The 17835-nt window shown below is 40.4% G+C and overlaps 1 protein-coding gene across 2 annotated transcripts in view; it reads right to left on the bottom strand.

Annotated features, from left to right (window-relative positions):
- Window positions 1-17835, bottom strand: part of PDSS2 (decaprenyl diphosphate synthase subunit 2) — a 305156-nt gene that overhangs the window by 79764 nt on the left and 207557 nt on the right. For both annotated transcript variants that reach the window (XM_023205943.3, XM_023205945.2), the window contains exon 4: window positions 14969-15040. In XM_023205943.3, coding sequence (XP_023061711.1) covers window positions 14969-15040 — 72 coding nt within the window. The remainder of the gene's footprint in view (window positions 1-14968; window positions 15041-17835) is intronic.

Below are 17835 nucleotides of genomic sequence, written 5' to 3'. Positions count from 1 at the left end.
CTCAGTTCCACAAAATACACAGTAAGAGAGTAATAAAACAGGAGACATCAATTGTAAATCACTTAATAAATTGAAAGGTAGGATACCTGCTGAACTCCTGGGCCCTTGCCCCATACTTGTTTCCACTGCCAACAATCTTGTCTGTTGCTTCACACCTGTTTTTATTTCAACGCTCCTCCAGCTGGTCTCTCTGCTTCTAATTTCTTTGGCTTCCAATTTATCCTATTCACAGTTTCTACAATCATCTTTATTAAAGATCTTACTGTATAAGACTCTATGGTTATTTGCTACTGCTTACTATTTTAAATCCAAATTCCTCAATAAAAATGTTCAAGATCTATCCACTGACTTATTTCTCCCTTTAAAAATAATCACCTGGCTGGTCGCAGTGGCTCACGCCTGTAATCCTGGCACTTTGGGAGGCCGAGGCGGGTGGATCCACTGAGGTCAGGAGTTAGAGACAGCCTGACCAACATGGTCAAACCCCATCTCTACTAAAAATACAAAAATTAGCTGGGCGTGGTGGTGAGTGCCTGTAATCCCAGCTATTCAGGGGGCTGAGGCATGAGAATTGCTTGAACCCAGGAGGTGGAGGTTGCAGTGTGCCAAGATTGTGCCATTGCACTGCAGCCTGGGCAACAAGAGCGAAACTCTGTCTCAAAAAAAAAAAAATCACCCTTCCCTAGTAAAGCCCCAGTTCCAGCTCCCATTGTACCTTTGTCTCTACCTCTGCTCTCAAGACCCACATACCTGATTTGTCTAGCACAGCTGCTAGCACATAATAGGTACTCAACATTTGTTGAATGAGCAGTCCTAGAGTAATAACTACAACAGAGTAATAACTAAAACAGAATGATAGGTTTCTTTCCTTAGTTAGATGTAGCTGAACCTGTGTCCAAAGCACCTTTATGTTTATATTACATATATTTTAATAACACATGTCTGCCCCTCTGAAATTGAACTATTGCAGCCTTAAACTCCTGGCTCAAGTGATTCTCCCACCTCCGCCTCCTCAGAAACTCTTCTATTCATCCACCATGCTCTGCCTAGGTGGGCCTTCTTTCTATTCCTTGGACAGATTAAGGCAATTCCTTCCTCAGACCTTTGCAGGAGTTGCTTCCTCTTCCTGGAATGTTTTCTTCCACCAACATAGTTGGCTGCTTTTTGTCATTCAGATCTCAACTTAAATGTTATTTCCTAAAACAGGCCTTCCATGAACATCAAATCTAAAGTAAGTCCTTCAATACTTCACTATCATTTCTCCTTGTTGAGCTATCTCCTATACAGTTACTGCTTCCAGTTATTTCTCTTGTTCATCTATTCAGGTGATTTCTTATTTACAGTTGGCCTCTCCTCTGAGATGTGAGCTCCATGGGGGCAAAGATGTCTTATTCACTGAGCACTTTATTTCCAGTGCCTGCCACACAGCAGATGCTCAAAAGACACATTAAATGAATAAATAAACAAATCTGACTTCCCAGCTAATGCTGAATGACAATTTCTTGATCCCAACAAACTTCAATAGTTTCTTTCTTTCTTTCTTTTTCTTTTTTTTTGAGACAGGGTCTTGCTCTGTCGCCCAGGCTGGAGTGCAGTGGCGCGATCTCTATTCACTGCAGCGTCGATCCCCTGGGCTCAGCCTCCCAAGGAGCCACAGGCATGTACCACCATATCTAGCTAATTAAAAATTTTTTTTTCTACAGACAGATCTCAACATGTTGCCCAAACTGGTCTCAAACTCCTGGACTCAAGCAATCTTCCTGCCTTGGCCTCCTAAAGTGCTGGGATTACAGGTGTGAGCCACTGTGCTTGGTCCAATAGTTTCTATTGATTCATTTCTACTGTATCTTCTAAGGACTCAGCTTTAAAATTACATCTTCCAAGAAGCTCAAACATTTTGAATTCTTAATGCTGCACTTTCTCCTACATATATAGTCTCTTCCTTACAATTTTACATGTGGTCTTATGGGAAAATTGCTCTCCTGTGGCTTCATGTGCATGTATTTCCTCTGACCTGTAAGCACCATCAGATCCTTGAGGGTTGGTCTGTGCTCTTTATTGCTTTGTTTTGAATGTTCCAATAGTACTCAATATGCTACTCTTCACACAGCAAAAATTCAATACAAGATCACTAATATACACTTTACCAAAACTGCCTAATATAGCTCTATGGGTACTATAGGATTCATGATAACAAACAATTTAATTAGAATCCAGTGAGAGGCCAGGAGTGGTGGCTCACACCTGTAATCTCAGTGCTTTGGGAGGATCACTTGAGGCCAGGAGTTCCAGACCAGCCTGAGAAACAAAGGGAGACCCTGCCTTTACAAAAAAATTAAAAAATTAGGCAGGCGTGGTGGCGTACAATTGTAGTCCTGGCTTCTTGGGAGACTGAGGTGGGAGGATCCCTTAAGCCCAGGAGTTTGAGGCTGCAGTGAGCTATGATTGCATCACTGCACTCTGGCCTGGGTGACAGAGTGAGACCCTGTCTCTAAATTAATAAATATAAATGTAAAAAAAATATGTAAAATGTAAAAAATGTAAAAAAAAAATGTAAAAAATATATATACAAATGTAAAATAAATAAATAAATAAATAAAGACTCCAATGAGAAACAATTAATCTAGAATTTCCAGAGCCTAGCGTGGTGGCACACGCCTGTAGTCCCAGCTACTTGGGAGGTTGAGACAAGAGGATTGCTTGAGGCTAGGAGTTCAAGACCAGCCTGGGCAACATACGGAGATTCTGTCTCTAAAAAACATAAAAATAAAAATCAGTATCTGTAGCATTAGTAATTAAACAATGAAAAACTCAGAACATAATATATTTTTTCTTTTGGTGTTACTTGGGAAGAAACAGTGTCAAATTCAAAGTCCAATTACAGTAAAGCCTGGTAGATAATCACTCCAACTTCCTTTCCATATTCTTCAATTCTCCATTGTATTTTTTATTTTATTTTTTTACTTTTTTTTTATTTTTGAGACGGAGTCTCACTTTGTTGCCCAGGCTGGAGTGCAATGGCACCATCTCAGCTCACTGCAACCTCTGCCTCCTGGGTTCCAGCGATTCTCCTGCCTCAGCCTCCTGGGTAGCTGGGACTATAGGCGTGTGCTACCATGCCCAGCTAATTTTGTATTTTTAGTAGAGACAGTGTTTCACCATGTTGGCCAGGCTGGTCTCTAACTCCTGACCTTAGGTGATCCACCCGCCTCCGCCTCCCAAAGTGCTGGGATTACAGGCATAAGCCACCAGGCCTGGCTCTGTTTTTATCTTACTAGATTTTTTTTTTTTTGTCTACCTAAAAATATTTGCCTATCAGTCTACAAAGATGAATTCCCAAATCACCTTTCTAGAGCTCTTTACTCTTTCATCTGGAGATTCTGCCAGCACCTCAACATTAATTCGACCTCAACTAAACTTATCTGCTTCTCTCTAAAACCAATCTTTGGCTGGCAACTATATAATCAAGTTTTCTGGTCAATTAGATGCAAAACATTGGTGTCATTTTTGATTTCTTATTCCCACGGCCAATGTACCCAATAGACACACTAAACATGCACTTAGGGTACCAGCAATGCAATAGCACCATAAAATTTATAGGAGGGAAATGCTATATTTGTTATTTATTTTATTTTATTTTTTCGAAACGGAGTCTCCCTCTATTACCCAGGCTGGAGTGCAGTGGTGTGATCTCAGCTCCTGCAAGCTCCACCTCCCAGGTTCACACCATTCTCCTGCCTCAGCCTCCCAAGTAGCTGGGACTACCGGCACTCACCACCATGCCCAGCTAATTTTTTTTGTATTTTTAGTACAGACGGGGTTTCACCGTGTTAGCCAGGATGGTCTCGATCTCCTGACCTCGTGATCCACCCACCTCGGCCTCCCAAGGTGCTGGGATTACAGGCATGAGCCACTGTGCCTGGCCTTATTTTTATAAAAGTCATTATAATATAAATTTTTTAAAGTCCTGAAAATTAACACTTCCAGCCAAGATGGAGCAAAAGGGATGAGGTTTTCTTTCTTGCTTGAAAGAGCTAAAAACTGAAGAAAATATATGAAACAAAAGTTATAAGCCATTTGAAATCAGGCAACAAAAGACAGTGACACCTGAGAAATGGGAAATAAATGAGATGAGTTTCATAATTGTTCCAGCTTCTGCCTGGAGAGAATGCCAGGATGCAGAGGAAACTAACAGTACCTTTGAGTTGAAAAGGTGAACCTGGATGTCTAGAGAAGCCGAAGGGTAACCCTAACCCTTAGGGGCTAGGGTTCATAGGGCAGAGCACACAAGAAGAGAGAGCTGCAGAGAGAGCTCTGAAGGTAAACACAGATCCTCCCTAAAGTCTTCAGCCGAGTATTACCAATGCATCGGTACAAAGAAACTACTAAAGTCTGGAGAAAGAATCACCCAGAAGGAACAGCAGAAACAATCCCTAGAGATCACACAGGGCTGGGAATAATTCCTATTCCACAAGTCAGAGTAAAAAAACTCAAAATTCACAGGGCATCAGTAAAGAACTCAGAAAGGTCTTGCTTTAATAGTGAAAAACATTAGCCTTAGACTAAATGCTGTTCCAGTCCTGCCTAATAAAGCTTAAAAGTAACACCTGAAAGAATCAAACTGTTGTCAGTAACTTAACTACATTCAAGAAGAAAGTTCAAGAATATTTATAGTGATACAAAACTATCTAGTATCCAACAAAATAAATTTCACAATGTCTGGCACCCACCCAAAAATAACCAAGTTGCAAAAAAATAGGGAAATACAACCCATAATGAGGAAAAAAAAAAAACCATTCAGTTGAAAAAAAAAAAAAACGTTCAGTTGAAACCAACCCAGGAAATGACACAGATGATATAATTAGTAGACAGGGATATTAAAACAGTTTTCATAACTATATTCCATATGGCCAAGGAGCTAGAAGAAACACTGAGCATATTAAGTAGAAACACAGAACACATAAACTGGTCTGCCTGAACGCACACCAACTGAAATTATCCAAAATGGAACACAAATACTAAAAAAGAAGAAACAGTGACTTGGGACAAGTTAAAGCAGCCTACTATGTAACTGAGGTCCCTATAAAAGGGGAGAAAAGGAAAGCCAGAAAAAAAATTGAAGAAATAATAACTTTTTCCCCAAGTTTTATGAAAACTATAAACTCACAGAACCAAGAAGCCCAATGAATCCCAAGCAAAAGAAATATGAAAAAAAGAAAATGAAAGTCATGATGATCTATTTATGACTACAGGAACAAAGATAAAGACGGCAGTGGCTTTCCTGTTGAAAATAATAAAAGCAAGAAGACAATGGAGCAACATCTTTAAAAATACTGAAGGAAAACTAAATTGTCAACCTAGAACTCTATATCCAGTGAACATATATTTCAGACACACAAAAGCTAAAAGAGTTCATTAGTGGCTGGACGCAGTGGCTCACACCTGAAATCCCAGCTACTTGGAAGGCTGAGGCAGGAGAATTGTTTGAACCCAGAAGGAGGAGGTTGCAGTGAGCCGAGACTGTGCCATTGCACTCCAGCCTGGGCAACAGGGAGAGACTCTGTCTCGGAAAAAAAAAAAAAAGGGTTCATTACTATCAGACCTGTCTTACAAGCAAGGTTAAAAAAAATCTTTTAGGAAGAAGGAAAAAAGGAAAATAATACATTCTGGCATTACAGATCTTCTACCATGTGTTATAAACACCTACTTTTGCAATATTACTTTTCAGTATTCTTTTACTCCTATGTGAAGGAAGCCCTGATCTCAAATATGCTTTCTTTCCATTCATCATGCTATTTCCTCTACCTGGAATGCCATATATCTCCATCTATAGACATCTTCCCAATCTTTAATGTCCATCTCAAATATAACATTTTTTAAAATGTCTTTTCTGATTCCCCATCCAGATGTGGCTTCTTGTTCACATTATCCTCCTGCTATTTTTCTTAATGGGAAAAACTCATTTGGCTCTTTTTACTGTATTTTAGATGGCAGCACAGGGCTTTGCAGGTAGAAGACAATCCTTAACTTCCTAGTGGACTGAATTATCTTTTTTTTTTTTTTTTTTGAGACAAGGTCTTGTTCTGTTACCCAGGCTGAAGTGTAGTGGCATATACATGGCTCACTGCAGCCTCAACCTCCTGGCTTAAGCAATCCTTCTGTCTCAGCCTCCCAAGTAGTTGGGACTACAGGCATACCACTATGTCTGGTTAATGTTTTAATTTTTGTAGAGATGGGTTCTTACCATGTTGCGTAAGCTGGTCTCAAACTCCTTGGCTCAAGTGATTGCCCTTCCTTGGCCTCCCAAATTGCTAGGATTACAGATATCAGCCACCACTCCTGGCCTCTTTTATTTATTTATGAGACAGAGTTTTGCTTTTGTTGCCCAGACTGGAGTACAATGGCGTGATCTTGGCTCACTGCAACCTACGTCTCCCAGGTACAAGCGATTCTCCCGCCTCAGCCTTCCAAGTAACTGGGATTACGGGCACCCGCCACCACACCCAGCTAATTTTGTATTTTTAGTAGAGATGAGGTTTCACCATGTTGGCCAGGATGGTTTCAAACTCCTGACCTCAGGTGATCCTCCTGCCTCAGCCTCCCAAAGTGCTGGGATTACAGGCATGAGCCACCGCACCCCGCCCTGGCCTTTTATTTTTATACTTTACTTGAAAGCTGCCTGAGAGCAAAAGGAAGATAAGCATAAAGAAAAACAAATGGGCCAGGCACAGTGGCTTACACCTTAATCCCAGCACTTTAGGAGGTCAAGGTGGGCAGGTCACCTGAGGGCAGGAGTTTGAGACCAGCCTGGCCAACATACACTATAACCCCACCTCTAATAAAAAAAAAAAAAAGACAAGGTGTTGTGGTGCATGCCTGTAGTCCCAGCTACTTGGGAAGCTGAGGCAGGTGAATCGCTTGAAGCCGGGAGGCGGTGGTTGCAGTGAGTCAAGATCGCACCAGTGCACTCCAACCTGGGCTACAGAGAGAGACTCCATCTCTCAGGGAAAAAAAAAAGAAAAGAAAAGAAATGGACAGAAGGACAGAAGTTATCTTGCCCCACAAAAACATAATAATATTCATCATTAAAATCCACTGACTGATACTGAAAGTATTAATATAATCTGTGCTTGAAAAAAATAGACTGGATCTTTGCAACTCAAGTCACTTGTTAAAACCAGTTATTTCCCAAGAGAACTGGATTCTCTTTTAAAACCCTCTCACTTTCCTGAGACTGAGGCCAAGCCAATAAGAGCTGAACCTCTGGAGACAGGAAAGAGGTGTCTTGTTCCCCATCTCAACACCAATATGAGTCAGAGACACTGCCTTTGCAGAGGACCTTGATTAAATTCCCCAGGAAGGATCAGGAGTGGGTGGAAAATAAACAATAAAGAATCAGAAAATGAGTGTGTTCGGGATCTCCAAACCACCCCCAGGTTTGATGATTTGTTAGGATGACAGATGTTATTCAGCATACAGTCAAATTCATCGTAATGACTTTTTTACAGTGAAAGGATACAAAGCAAAACCACTAAAAAGAGAAAGCCCCATAGGGTGAAGTCTGGAAGAAACCACGTGTAAACTTCCAAGAATCCCCTCTCAGTGGACTCGAGTGTGCTTAATTCCTCCAAGAATGAGCTGTGATAACATGTATGAAATATTGTTTACCATGGAGATTTACTGGAGACTGACTTAGTGGTGAGGGTTTTTATTAGGGCTGGTCATGTAAGCATTTTCTGCCTAGCATGTAGCAAGATTCCTAGACTCCTAGAAGTAAAGCACGTATTCAGTATAAACTATATTGTCTGCAAACAGTTAAGGCACTGTGAGCCATTCTTATCATTTGGAGGACGGTAGGAACACTCCTAAAATTCAACTTCTCCAATGCTAGCCAAAGATCAACCTTATAAGCAGGTTTTTCTCAGGACAGTAATCCTTTTCTGCACAGAGGTATACTGAAAATACTCTTCTTGATTCAAGAATCTCACTTTCAGGAATTTTTTTTTTTTTTTTAGCAAATAGGTTGAAATTGAGCAAAGTTATATACACTAAGATGTCATCACAATATTGTTTAATTTAGTAAAGAAAATTGGAAACAGGCCAGGCACTGTGGCTCATGCCTGAATCCCAGCACTTGGGAGGCTGAGGTGGGAGGATCATTTGAGGTTAGAGGTTTGAGACCAGCCTGGCCAACATGGTGAAACCCCGTCTCCACTAAAAATACAAAAAGTAGCTGGACATGGTGGTACAAACCTGTAATCCTAGCTACTCGGGAGCCTGAGGCAGGAGAATCTCTTGAACCCAGGTGGCAGAGGTTGCAGTGAGCCGAGATCGCACCATTGCACTCCAGCCTGGGTGACAGAGAGAGATTCCATCTCAAAAAAAACCAAAAAACAAACGAAAAATTGGAAACAAAGTAAATGCCCCCAGAATGTGAAATGGTTCAGTAAATTACAGTATAACAATGTGAAGAAATATTAAACAATCATTAAAATTACATTTTTGAAGACTTTTAATGACAAAAATGATTATGCTGGGAAGTAAATCAATATGCAAAGTGTTATATGCAGTAACAACTCAAAACAACTCAATACAGAATAAAATCTAGAAAGAAATATACTAAAACATAATCATGATTCATTTCTGGGGGATGGTTTTATAAAATAATTTTTATTTTTCTCTTGACCTTTTTCTGTTTTCAATTATTATTTAATAAATATGTACTCTACCTTTTTTTTTTTTGTTTTGAGACAGAGTCTCACTCTGTTGCCCAGGCTGGAGTGCAGTGGTGCGATTTCAGCTCACTGCAAGCTCCGCCTCCCAGGTTCAAGCGATTCACCTGCCTCAGCCTCCCAAGTAGCTGGGATTACAGGTGTGTGCCACTAAGCCCAGCTAATTTTTGTATTTTTAGTAGAGACAGGGTTTCACCATGTTGGCCAGGCCCCTCGAACTCCTGACCTCAAGTGATCTGCCCGCCTCAGCCTCCCAAAGTGCTGGAATTACAGGCGTGAGTCACCGTGCCCGGCCTACTTTTCTAATTGGAAGATAAGTTAAAATGATAAGAATTAGATTTTAGATATATAGGTTTGTGAATCCAAAGTCAATTTTGTAAAATGTAAAATATTTAGTGAGTACAGTAAGTAACATGAGTATAATATATAAAACAGTTTAACTGGTGAACTCTTGACCATGTAAAATGCAATTTTCCAGCTGAGCATGGTGGCTCACATCTGTAATCCCAGCACTTTGGGAGGTTGAGGAGGGAGTGTAGCTTGAAGCCAGGAGTTCAAGACCAGCTTGGGCAGTATGGTGAGACCCTGTCTCTACAAAAGCTTTAAAAAATTAGCCAGGTGTGGTGGTAGGCTACTGTGGTCCCAGCTACTCCGAAGGCAAGGATCGCTTGAGCCCAGAAGTTCAAGGTTTCAGTGAGTGAGGATCACACCACTGCCCTCCCATCTGTGTGATACAGTGAGACCCGACCTCTTTTTTTTTTTTTTTTTGAGACGGGAGTCTCACTCTGTCCAGGCTGGAGCGCAATGGCTCAATCTCAGCTCACTGCAACTTCCACCTCCCAGGTTCAAGCGATCCTCCTGCCTTGGCCTCCTGAGTAGCTGGGATTACAGACGCGCACCACCAAACCCAGCTTTTTTTTGTATTTTTAGTAGAGACGGGGTTTCGCCATGTTGACCTGGCTGGTCTCGAACTCCTGACCTCAGGTGATCAGCCCGCCTCCACCTCCCAAAGTGCTGGGATTACAGGCGTGAGCCACCGCACCTGGCCGAGACCCTACCTCTTAAAAAATAAAAATTAAAAAAAAAAAAACCAAACAATTTTTTTATTTCAAATGCTTCTTTCTTCAATTAGCTAACATTTAAAATGCAGAGAGGGGAGATATATTTTCTTATAAACACTACAGAAATCAGAATGGCTAATTTTTATTATAATGAAGAAATGGTTCACAAACTAGCCAATGCAAAAATGAAAATATATTTCAACGGCTAGAACAAAGGATGAATTTCCTAAGCTATTTTATATGTTTATATAACTGTAATTCAACTTAGTACATTATTAAGTATGAGTAAGTAACAGCACTTTGAGAGGCTGAGGAGGACGTGTGGCTTGAGGCCAAGAGTTCAAGACCAGCCTGGCCAACATGGCAAAACCTCATCTCTGCTGAAAATACAAAAAATTAGTGAGGCATGGTGGTGTGCGCCTGTAGTCCCAACTACTTGCGAGGCTGAGGCACAGGAATCGTTTGAACTGGGTAGGCAGAGGTTACAGTAAGCTTAGATCGCACCACTGCACTCTGGCCTGGGCAACAGAGTGAGACTCTGTAAAAAAAAAATAAGTATTAGTAATATAAGTAATTAAGTTTTCACAGCTTTAAGGAGAATTAGGTAATTGCTCTACATACCTCTTCTTCCTCTTCTTTTTTCTTTTTGAGACAAGAGTCTTGCTCTGTCCCCAGGCTGGAGTGCAGTGGCGGGATCTTGGCTCACTGCAAGGCTCACTGCAAGCTCCGCCTTCCGGGTTCACGCCATTCTTTTGCCTCAGCCTCCGAGTAGCTGGGACTACAGGTGCCTACCACCACGCCCAGCTAATTTTTTGTATTTTTAGTAGAGACAGGGTTTCACCATGTTAGCCAGGACGGTCCCGATCTCCTGACATTGCGATCCAACCGCCTCAGCCTCCCAAAGTGCTGGGATTACAGGCATGAACCACTGCGCCCAGCTGCTCTATAAACTTCTTTTGGAGAAGGTGACTTCTAATATATCCAGTTCCAATTCCCTTCCATTTGTTGTTATGCATCTACCTTAGTCACATATATGCTACTTAACAGAAAGCTATTTTCCTACTACCCAGGATCTTCACCACTGCATTAAGCTGCCATATAGAAAACAGACTGCTATTGTATCCTCTTACCCCTAGAGAGATGAAATGGTTTGCAGCTTCTTTTAAATCACAAAGCAATTCTTTTGTGTACTAAATTGGCCCAAGGCTACGGAGGTTGTGCAACAGAGATCCACAGAGGCAGCCTCTCTTTCCACATGACCTCCACTTGTGGCTGCTTCCCAGTCCTGCCAGAACATGAAAACTTTGAAAGCACTCCATGTGGAGGCAGTAGTCTCTCTGGCATCTGAAGTACTTCTTGGGCTGTTAGAAAAACCAAATTCTGAAGAGAGCTATTGCAATGGTAAGCACACTCAGGAAAAAAAGCAAGAATTTTTCTAGTTAGGAAGGGAAATGTGGTTAACCTAAATTGGACCTGAGGCACAAATGGAGGCATCAAGAAGCACTCCCACTACTACAGTTCAACCATGCATGTTTGTTTCCATTCTTTTAAAAAAAAATTATTATTTTTTAAGAGACAGGGTCTTGCTGTGTCACCCAGGTTGAAGTGCAGTGGTGCGATCACAGTTTATTGTAACCTCAAACTCCTGGGTTCCAGTAATCCGACTGCTTACCTCAGCATCCTGAGCAGGCATGTGCCACCATGCCCAGCTAATTATTTTATTTTTTGTAAAAATGGGGTCTTCCCATGTTGCCCAGGCTGGTCTTAAACTCCTGGCCCCAAGGGATCCTCCTACCTCGGCCTCCTAAAGTGCTGGGATTATAGGCTTAAGCCACCACGCCATCCTGTTTCCATTATGAAAAAAGAATGGCTCTTTAAATGGTTTGGCTATTTTCAGAAATGTAACTGCTTAAAAAAGGGCTATAAGGAGGTGGCAGGGAAAGAGGACAGATGAATGAAGCATGCTATAGAGTCTCTTTAATAAAATGTAGCTAATAAAGGTAGCATTCCTCTGAATCTCTGTATTTAAATAAATAAAGTCAGCAATTGTTGCTTGCTAAGTGATGGTTCACGTACAATCAACAGCCCTTTAAAGACTTTCTTGCAGTTGGGCGCGGTGGCTCACACCTGTAATCTCAGCACTTTGGGAGGCCGAGGCAGGTGGATCACAAGGTCAGGAGATTGAGACCATCCTGGCTAACACAGTGACAGTGAAACCCCGTCTCTACTAAAAATACAAAAAATTAGCCGGGCATGGGCATGGTGGCAGGCGCTTGTAGTCCCAGCTACTCGAGAGGCTGAGGCAGGAGAATGGCGTGAACCGAGGAGGCCGAGATTGCAGTGAGCTGAGATTGCGCCACTGCACTCCAGCCTGGGCGACAGAGCAAGACTCTGTCTCAAAAAAGACTTTGTTGCTTCTTCTTTTCTCTTTTTCGGGAAGAAACACAATAAAAATATGAGAAAAAGCATGGGACTTAGAGTCAAGAAAAACCTGGGTTCATTACGAACTGTGAAACATGTTAATATATTAACAAACAATTTTCAGACACTATGCTTTCCTGCCATTTGTTATGTTTGAATTTCAGGCTTTTCCTCTGTAAATGGGAATACCAACAAATGTCACCCTTTTCATAGGTGATTGTGTACAAAGAAAGTATAAGCAAACTGTAAAGGGCTATCTAAGTATTAATTGTTGCTGTTAGGTCTCCCTGACATAAAAAGTACTTAAAACATGGTCACATAATTATTAATGAACTGAGCTAATTATAGTGGACAAATGGTAAGAGTAGATAAATTAAGAACCTTAAAACCAACAATGACACTTTCATGTAAAAATTAACATATTTAATTGTAAAATATAAACATCTTATATGGAACTAAGTTGAACACCCTGAAAATATCCCAAGGGAAAACAGTGTCTCAACATCCAGAATTGGTCACTATAATTATCATATAGTGGGATCTCAGGTATTGCAGATAGATGCTATCAAATCAGGTTTCACTAAAGTACAGATGATATGTGAGGGGGGACGGGGAAGTGCTGGGTAGCTGGGTAGAGAAAGGCAGGTCCCTGGCTGGGGCTCCACTCCTACAGACCTAGGTGAGGACAGGCACTCCCGCTTTTGTGCCTAAATGTTGCATTTTCCAAGACCACTCTGGTCTGCCATGACCCCAATCCTGGTCCGGACACGGTGGCTCACACCTGTAATCCCAGCACTTTGGGAGGCTGAGGTGGGCCTATCACCTGAGGTCAGGAGGTCAAGACCAGCCCGACCAACATGGAGAAACCCTGTCTCTACTAAAAATACAAAATTAGCCAGGCGTGGTGGCACATGCCTGTAATCCCAGCTACTTGGGAGGCTGAGGCAGGAGAATCGCTTGAACCCAGGAGGTAGAGGTTGTGGTGAGCTGAGATCGTGCCATTGCACTCCAGCTTGGGCAACAAGAGCGAAACTCTGTCTCAAAAAAAAAAAAAAAAAAAGAGTCTGGGCTCTTGACTTCAAATCCCTGAGAGCTAACAAGTTGTGTGTCCTTGGGAAAATTACTTAACCTTTTCTCAATCCCAGTATTCACATCTGTAAAATGGGGATAGCAGTAGTACCTATCTCTCAGGATTTCTGTGAAGATTAAATGAAGAAACACAGGCAAATCACTTACTACAGGGTTATTTGCTTAGCTATTGTCATCTTCATCATACTATCTATACAAGGTAACTTTCTACAAGTGGAACTAGACTAGTAGTCACCCATTTTACAATCAGATATTAACCTTCATCCACAGTAGTGAACTTGCATGTCTTTGAAAGGTCCACTGTGGTCATCCATCCTGTGAGGTCTCTGCATACCAATATGCTGCTTAGGTGAGGCTAGATGTGCCTACTAGGAACTGCGGTTACTTGAACCAAATGTTAGCAGATGTCCAAAGTGCAATTCTTCACATTCTACTAACCAGTCTCTGAACCACCCAGAGTCCCTGGGTTATACTTTTAAATTTTAAATTTCTTTTCTTTTTTTGAGGTGGAGTCTCACTCTGTCGCCCAGGCTGGAGTGCAGTGGCACGATCTCAGCTCACTGCAAGCTCCACCTCCCAGGTTCAAGCCATTCTCCTGCCTCAGCCTCCCAAGGAGCTGGGACTACAGGCGCCTGCCACCACGCCTGGCTAATTTTTTTGTATTTTTAGTAGAGATGGGGTTTCACCGTGTTAGCCAGGATGGTCTCGATCTCCTGACCTCGTGATCCACCCACCTCGGCCTCCCAAAGTGCTGCGATTACAGGCTTGAGCCACCGCGCCCGGCCAAAATTTTAAATTTCTTATCCAAGTTGCTCATGCCCTATGTTTCACTTCTAGTAAAATTTATCTTTCTTTTTTCAAGTGAAAATGTCAAAAAGCTTAAGATGTGCATACATGCATACCTTTTCTAATTTGAAGTGAGTGAAATCTTCCTAATACAGAAGCTAAAGAAATTAGAATAATGAAACACTAAGATAGGAACCCCTTATAATGGTATGTACCATGTTAAATGATGGTGGTGGTCAATGAAGCAATTACTTCACATCTAATATCCTACTGAAATGAAATAACTGCATTTTAAGGAAATAAAACCTAACCTTTCTTGAGATGTCCTGCTAAATGAGTCAAAAAATCTTAATTCTAGACCTACAAAATTAATCAAAATAATCCAGCTGTGCAATCATCCTACTTCTTATCATAAAGAATCTAATAATGCAGTAAATTCTGGGTCTTATATATAAAAGACATCCCCATCCCACCTCCCCAACAGTCATCTTCTTAGGATCAAGGTCCACTCCTCTGTGACATGGAAGGACCCTTCCTCTGGGGAAAGGATGGGCTCAGTTGCCTCAGCACAAGCTGCTCCTCCAGCCTGCCTGCCTGTGACACTGCTACCTGCTAGCCAGAAGCATCCCAGTGTCTACTGGGCTGCTGCAGATTGAACAGACTGTGAATCCAGCCAGAGGATAAGAGGTTGTTTTAATTGGCTAAGTCTGCTATGTACTAAGCGTATGGCCATGAATTTGTAGCCAAAACACTAATCTAAAAAAAAAAAAAAAAAAAGCCATGTACAATTTAAACACAAAACAAGAATGACATTTTCGTTATTCTAGTTTTACCACAAAGGCTTATAACATAACATTTTATGACTCTGAAATCCTTTACCTTTGAAGTAGAATTTTCGTGATATACTCCTTGTATCAAGTCCATAAGGGCACTTGCTAAAAGTTCCACAACCTAAAAAGCAAGAAGAAAAATTAAAAAAAAAAAAATTTAAATATATCTCCATTGTTACCTCAGAATGCTTCAGAAGGCTCAGTGGCAAGGCAGAATCTGTGCTTGACAGAAAAAATCTTGTGCTATGCACTAAGATCTCAGCAAATGGCACTGCCCACCTGGATATTAAAGCTGTGATCCAATTTTTTTCAGTCATAATTCAAGCCAAAAAAAAATCTTATAAGCATAGCATTTAACTAATATACATGAAAATCGAGTAATAGCCATTTTGAACATAAACTACATTTCAGATAACTAATGAAATCTTAACTCAATTTATTTTCTGCATGTTTATTTCTGTCAGGTGGATATTTTTTCAGTACTCCCATTCTGGGAGCAATTACAATGCTAATTTTCATACTACAGGAAAAAAAAGCAAAAGCAAAAGAATGGCTAACCTTTCAAATATGTTCATTCTGTTGCACTTAAAATGCACTGTGGATATATTTACTGTGGGGCCCCTGGGTCAAATGTACCATAAACACTGAAAATTTTTATAGAACTGCAATACTGAAATCATATTCATCAAACCTGTATTATTTTTCAAGGCTCAGACTTTTTTTTTTTTTTTTAATCAAGTGAAATCAAAAGCTTTGAACTTGTTCCAGGATGTAAAACAAGCAGAAAACAGTAAATGGTCTCTTTGCAACTACTGTACAATTTAGAGTAGTTTGCATAAAGCATCTTAATTTGAGAGGATAAAATAGTGGTATTTATGATAATGTTCAATGCAGCCATTTCAAATAAGAATTCCTCAAGGCAACCCCATCCGCTTCTTACAAGTCTTAATATCTTGTATATTTAACTTCCTATGTTATGCAGTCCTGTATCAGATTTCCACTCTTTGCTTCCAAAAATTCAGCTCCATTCTGATTGAATTAAAGGATTTTGTTTCAGCTTTTATCATTCTTGTAATTGAAGACATTATTAAGCCAAAGAATACAGACCCAAACAACAAGATACTTCAATCTCAGGTACCCTGGGTTTAATAAACATTTTCTTAGAGGCAAATGATATTAATTTGTAGAAAGACTTGCTTTAACATTTTAACACATGAGCATTTATCTCCAAATTTATATATTTACATTTATACTATGTAACATACACAGAACTGCTGATAGGAAATTTTTGCTGATTGAAGGCATATATTTTTCCTAGCTCTTTACAGATGGGTTAATTTGTAAGGCATATACAAAGTCTTTTTTTTTTTTTTTTTAAATCACATTGTCCTTTAGGTAACCAAATACTTAAGAAATATTGTAGCAATATGAGCTGCAGAGGAACTGGAAGGACAATGATCCCACAGTGTTACCACATGAGTTGAGTTATTTAAGTGGGGAAGAGAGAAAAATGAATGGATTTTTTTTTCTCCCTGAAGGTATCAGATAAGCCCCATTCCCAAATCCAGGAGGACTGAATATCGCCAATAGGTCTATGAAAGACTGTAACTAAACGCACAGCATCAGATTGGATTACAGTTTACACAAGCAACATCCCAAGATCCCCCTGATGGCTGGACACATAATACAGATCAATCACTCACTAAGAAATGTTATGGTTTTGAAACAGTTTGAGCTCTGAGACCAGCACTGGTAACGTGAAGAGGGATTTACAAAGAGAAAGTCTGACACTAAATGTCAAAATGATGGTATGAACTTTAACCACAGTGTTCCTTTACTTCCCTGAAACTCCAGACCAGGCAGAAGCAACAAGAACATTTTGTTCTCTGACTCTTTTTCTCATTGAGTAAACCTGTGCTTACAAGTTCATAATTTATAAATGACCTGTACTTACAAATGGGTATACTTACTTGAACAGAATACACCTCCATAGCCAATGACAACCCATTAAGGAAAAAGCTTTAGATTTCTTTGAGTTAACATTGAGGAAGGAAAGAGATTATAAAAAGCAAGAGTAGCCTAAGAAGTTGAAACTGTTCCAGATAAGGGTGACTTACCCAGTGCATATATCAATCTCTTTCCATTGCCTGAAATGTTTATTTTTAAAATTATACCAAAGAAAGACGTGTTTAAGTATTACCCTTCCTTAAAACTGCAAATATTTCTAGAAAGACCACAAGGCTACCAGCCACTCACAATTTAGTAAGCTCATTTAATAATCTTAACTTTTTTTTTGCTTATTACCCCAGACATTCACCTGTTTAGATACTGCTATACTTATATTTAAGAAAACACTCGGTTAATAACATTTTTCCCCCTCACATTCTTGAGGAATGACATGTTCAGGCAACTCAAAGTGCTGGCAGGAATAATGGCAGCCAAAGGAGAATCCAGAGGCCTAAAAGCCAGACCTCTTGGGGCTGAGAGCTGAAGTCCTGGTGCTCTAGATAAATGCAACCTTGAGAAAGATTCCAGGACTTTTGTTTCTCAGGCCCATGGGGCAAGCAAACACTTTCTACTAGGGGAAGAAAAAAAAAAAAAGGTTAAAAGAGTCTCAATGTGAGCTATCTCGGGAAGCCCAACAGATTAGGGAACTGTTAAAAAAAAAAAAAAAAAAAAAAAGCAGAATACTAGCAGCCAGAGAATCTAGATTCTATTCCAAAGTCTACTAATAATTTGATTGTAAGATTTGGGCAAATCAATTTTCTTCAACTCAATGCAATGAATTGCAATAAGGGGAGTTGGAAAAGATGATTCCTTAAGGTCTCTTCCAGCCCTACAATTCTAAGCTTTTACAAATGCAAGTCTTATTATTTATAGTTAGGCAAGTAAACTTGCAAACTGCTTTTCTGTAAA

Source organism: Piliocolobus tephrosceles, chromosome 5 (genome assembly GCF_002776525.5).
Source record: "Piliocolobus tephrosceles isolate RC106 chromosome 5, ASM277652v3, whole genome shotgun sequence".
Taxonomy (NCBI): domain Eukaryota; kingdom Metazoa; phylum Chordata; class Mammalia; order Primates; family Cercopithecidae; genus Piliocolobus; species Piliocolobus tephrosceles.
This window is presented reverse-complemented; position numbering and strand designations above follow the sequence as displayed.